Source organism: Lathyrus oleraceus, chromosome 5 (genome assembly GCF_024323335.1).
Source record: "Lathyrus oleraceus cultivar Zhongwan6 chromosome 5, CAAS_Psat_ZW6_1.0, whole genome shotgun sequence".
NCBI lineage: Eukaryota > Viridiplantae > Streptophyta > Magnoliopsida > Fabales > Fabaceae > Lathyrus > Lathyrus oleraceus.
In genome coordinates, this window is record NC_066583.1 from 136,605,652 (window position 1) to 136,610,071 (window position 4,420).

Here is a 4,420-nt window from a genome sequence, read left to right on the forward strand (position 1 = left end):
TACATCCTTAATATTATCCATTTGAAAAGAAAATATCTTCCTTGGATCTCAACTAAACAGAATATGATGTCTGCTCTGATTCCAATTGAAAATTTGGTTTTGAGGGGACACGATGTTGACATAACTTATCCAACTTGTTAAATCAGTATGACATCAATATAACAACAACAATAACTCAACGCAGAAAGCAATAAAATAACACAAGAGATTTATAACTCAGTTCAGTGCAAACAACACCTACGTCTGGATGACACTCTACCTAAGAAATGAAATTCACTACTTTGAATTTGTACAATTAGTCTTATAGGAACATCAACCCTATGATGTCCAATACCTCTTTTTAATCTTAGTGAGTTTCTATTTAGGACTCCTCTAATATATAAGAACGTCTTTCACTTTCTCTCAATCACTAACTCCTGGTGATCAACTTCAATAACAACTCTATTGATTGTTGAATTTACAACTCAACTAAGACAAACCAACAACTATGCCAAGTTACTGAAACATAGTGTGGTGTACACAAACTAGATCCAACACTAATCCTTATGATATGAGTGATAGCATTAACGTGGAATACAAGAAACAAAAGACTCAAAAACCCTAGGCACTAAGAACTTAATCTAGCGCATAAAAACCCTTGTCAAACATGAGAACCGAGTCTTCTTATATAGAAGTATATTATAGGCTTTTTCTTCTTGGATATCTGAATTAAAGTTGTCCATAATTAATAGTTGGATCTCTTGGATTTTATTTTCTCTACAAATATCTCCAACAAAAGATAGGATTTGTTATATTTCAAATTGATATTTAAATCTTCATTTAAATCTGATTTAATATGTAACATTTTTCAAGCAAATCACACAAACATTTTGCTAAACAATCTACAATAAATCGGATTGAATCTTAATCAAAAATTTCGCACCAAACAACATTCATCATGGTCTGCTAATCAGAGTCAAATGTTGCATTACACGCATGCTGAAAAATTGTATTCCACATATTACAGTAAAACCTCAACATTAACTATTTTTCATAAAATATAAATCTTATTTATGAAGTAAATCTTGAAATTAAATAATTCTGAACCAAATCTGCAAATATCATATATCTATTATCATAGATCAGATATTACAACCTACATATTAAAATATCATATTTTATATGTGTTCTTTCTGCACTTAAAAATAACTTAAACTTACTCTATACTATTTTGTACTCCCTCCGTTTCTTTTTAAGTGTCGTTTTAGCATAAAGCTCTCCAACCAAGATAAATGAATTGTTATAATTTTTTTCCCATTGTACCCTCATTTTAATCCACCATATACTTTCTCTTTCTAAATAAAATTCATTAATATAAGTACTCATTAAATTATTTACTTCAAATAACTAATTCCATAATTTTCTCCACATAACTCTCTCTCTCTTCCGTTGCATTTTTCAACTACTCCTAAATTTTTGGAATTAATATTGCTTGCTATAGGAATACGTACTGCTTGCATTTTCATTAATACTTCATTTAAATAGTCTTCCACTATTTCTCCTTCTTCTTGCTCCAATGAGTCTTCCACTCTTTCTTTTTTTTAACATCCATGGAGTCTTTTGTTGTTTCCACCAGAGCTCTTTTGTTTTGCACTTGATAATTTAAACAATGCTACTGATCCTTTTTATAGAATTTTAAGTCTTCAATTGGTAAATTTGTTCCTTTGACAAAATTTAATGCTAATACATTTTTCTATGTAACATTGGAAGCTATCATTTGAATTTAATTTTTATTGACCAGCCAATACTTTGAATAGGAATGGGAGTTATGTATGGGAATGAGAGTACGTATTAAGAAAGAGAATTTTATGGAAAATGTGGAGTGAGTTATTACATATATTAAGAAAGAAAAATTTATGGAAAATATAAAGTTGAGTTATTTAAATAGTAAGGGTATAATTGACAAATTGTAACATTAAAACATCAAAACGACACTTAAATAGGAACAAAAAAAATCTTCTAAAACGACACTTAAAAAGAAACGGAGGGAGTATAATACATCCAAATCAAAATAATCAAAAACATCCGCCACAACAAACTCTACTTGATCGTTCACCGATCAATTTTAATTCTAACACAAATCATACCGTATTTTTAAACCTAAATCCGGCTAACCTGGCTTGTTGCCCAATTTTTTAACACTAAAAGAGGAGCTAAATTCCAAGCTGATGTAGTATGCACTAGTACGCGTGTACATATCGGATAGGGACTGAGGAAGCACATTAATCGGCACGTGTCGGCAACATGTTTGTGTTGATGTAAAAGCCCGCACACGTGGGTTATGCTTTGGGGACGGAAGCAAATAACCTACTATGGTAAAGCTTGACCTAATCATTAAACAAAGTACTACTCCAAAATGTAAACAAGATAAGATTACTTATAATTATCATCTGGCCGGTGCTAAATCAAACATGACACGTCAAAGACAGAATCCAATACCAACTCCTCTTTCCCCACGTGTCCCCCAATTCAAGGGAAGGACCATTTACATTTACATATTTCATTGGTAGTTGAAACCAACCGCCCCAACCTCACTTTACTCTCTTTTAACCGTTTTTTTTGTTTCCTTCAATCATATATTAAATCACCGCTCCCTCTTAGTATTAATCATCTCAAACAAAAACAAACTATGACCAAGTTGTGGACTTTGATCACCCACCTTCATTCCCTTGCTGGGTAACATAATCTTACTATATTCTCTATTCTTCATCAAACATTCTTCTTCAAAAATATATATAAATTTCATGTGTAATTTATTTGCAGGCCGGTTTTGACGTTATTGTACCCTTTGTATGCATCGGTGGTAGCAATAGAGAGTCCGTCGAAGGTAGATGACGAACAGTGGCTAGCTTATTGGATAATCTATTCCTTTCTCACCCTTGGGGAAATGCTTCTTCAACCTGCTTTAGAGTGGTTAGACATTTTTTTAACTAAATTCTTATTAAATATTAACTAATCCATTATTAATGAAATATCATATAAGATATTGGAAAAAATTTGTAGGATACCGATATGGTATGATGTGAAGCTATTGGTGGCGGCGTGGTTGGTTTTGCCGCAGTTTAAAGGAGCTGCTTACTTGTATGAGAGGTTTGTGAGAGATCATATACGGCACCACCGTGTCCACCACCGTACTGAGAACCAGCAGGTGCTGCAACAAGGCAACGAAAAGTCACCTACGGGAGGCAAAAACAAGAAGAAGTTTGTTGATTTTATTATTCCTAAGAAAGTGAGTTTGTTAGTAGATTCAATTTTGTTTTCATTTTATCGAAATAAGATTAGTTAGTTAATTGGATTGTGTTATTATTTATTATTTCAAATTGGGAATTATAATTGTGATTTTGCGGGGAACAGGGGGACCAGGAGGCTTATTGAATTCAGATGGACGGTTGGATTTTCACCTGCTTTACTTTTGAAGGTTGGAGTAAATGTCATAGAAAATAGCACTGGTATTGGAGACTGTATAAATAAATATATACCACTAGCTTGTAACTCTTGATGTAATTGTGAGGACGTATTAATATACGTAGGAGTGATAGTATTGTTTAAATAACATGTATTTGTCTAGTATCCTCTCCTCTCATTGTATCTTGAGCCAACTTTCACTTGTTTGTGCTGTAAGCTCAACTTGGCCTAACATGAATCCAAACTCCATAACTCACGCTTACGTTTTTTTTAGTGGCCCAAAGTTTATTTTATTGGTCACGCATGAAGATTCTGATTGCGTTTTGTTTATCTTAGAAAAAATTTGGGGGCTATTGGAGAATTGCATAACTATTCATATCTCCATATATGAATTTAAATAGAATTCTGATTGATTTATTAAGATAATTTGTTAATTAATGCTTTTATACTCAAAACCATGAAACCGAAACCATAAGTTAACGAACTTATTTGAAGTCATCAAATCCCTTCTAAGGATATTTAGAGATATTTAGAATATAGTTATTCTTGAACGCAGAAAGAGGTTTATTTGATGAAAATATGTTACAAGAGCTCTCTTTTTATAGGCAAGGAGGAACATCAAGGACAAGAACAACATTATTTACAAGCATGACTATCTCTAATGCATACAAAATAGAATTACTTTTATACAAAAAGACGAGAAAGTATTATTCATAAGCATGCTTATGATATATAAGGCACACTTGTCACCTAATCTTTGAAAATGGGTTCATGAGATGGGAACATATTTGGATTGGATAAGTTCTCATCAGAAAAGCAATCTCCAAAACGAGATGATTTATGTTGTCAGATGTCATCCATCATGTAAGTGTGATCCATCAATTTTCTATTAGCTTCTTCCACTTGTCCTTCTGAGAATTTAGCTTCCATTAGAGAATCTAGATTTTGTTGTGTGGCTTGAGTTGAGTTTTCTCCA

The 4,420-nt window shown here is 32.5% G+C and overlaps 1 protein-coding gene across 1 annotated transcript; it reads left to right on the top strand.

The window, feature by feature from the left end:
• The first annotated feature begins 2,078 nt into the window (after window positions 1–2,078).
• On the top strand, window positions 2,079–3,609 carry LOC127078379 (HVA22-like protein e). Its single transcript, XM_051018839.1, has 4 exons — window positions 2,079–2,715; window positions 2,803–2,952; window positions 3,043–3,268; window positions 3,394–3,609. Exons 1-4 carry the CDS (start codon window positions 2,669–2,671, stop codon window positions 3,412–3,414), a joined length of 444 nt encoding a protein of 147 aa, XP_050874796.1. The 5' UTR covers window positions 2,079–2,668; the 3' UTR covers window positions 3,415–3,609.
• Window positions 3,610–4,420: the final 811 nt, after the last annotated feature.

Coding starts and splice junctions, on each gene's coding strand:
- LOC127078379 (XM_051018839.1), top strand. CDS start 2,669: ATGACCAAGTTGTGGACTTTGATCACCCACCTTCATTCCCTTGCTGG. Junction 2,716..2,802: donor CACCTTCATTCCCTTGCTGG/GTAACATAATCT, acceptor ATTTATTTGCAG/GCCGGTTTTGACGTTATTGT. Junction 3,269..3,393: donor ATTTTATTATTCCTAAGAAA/GTGAGTTTGTTA, acceptor TGCGGGGAACAG/GGGGACCAGGAGGCTTATTG.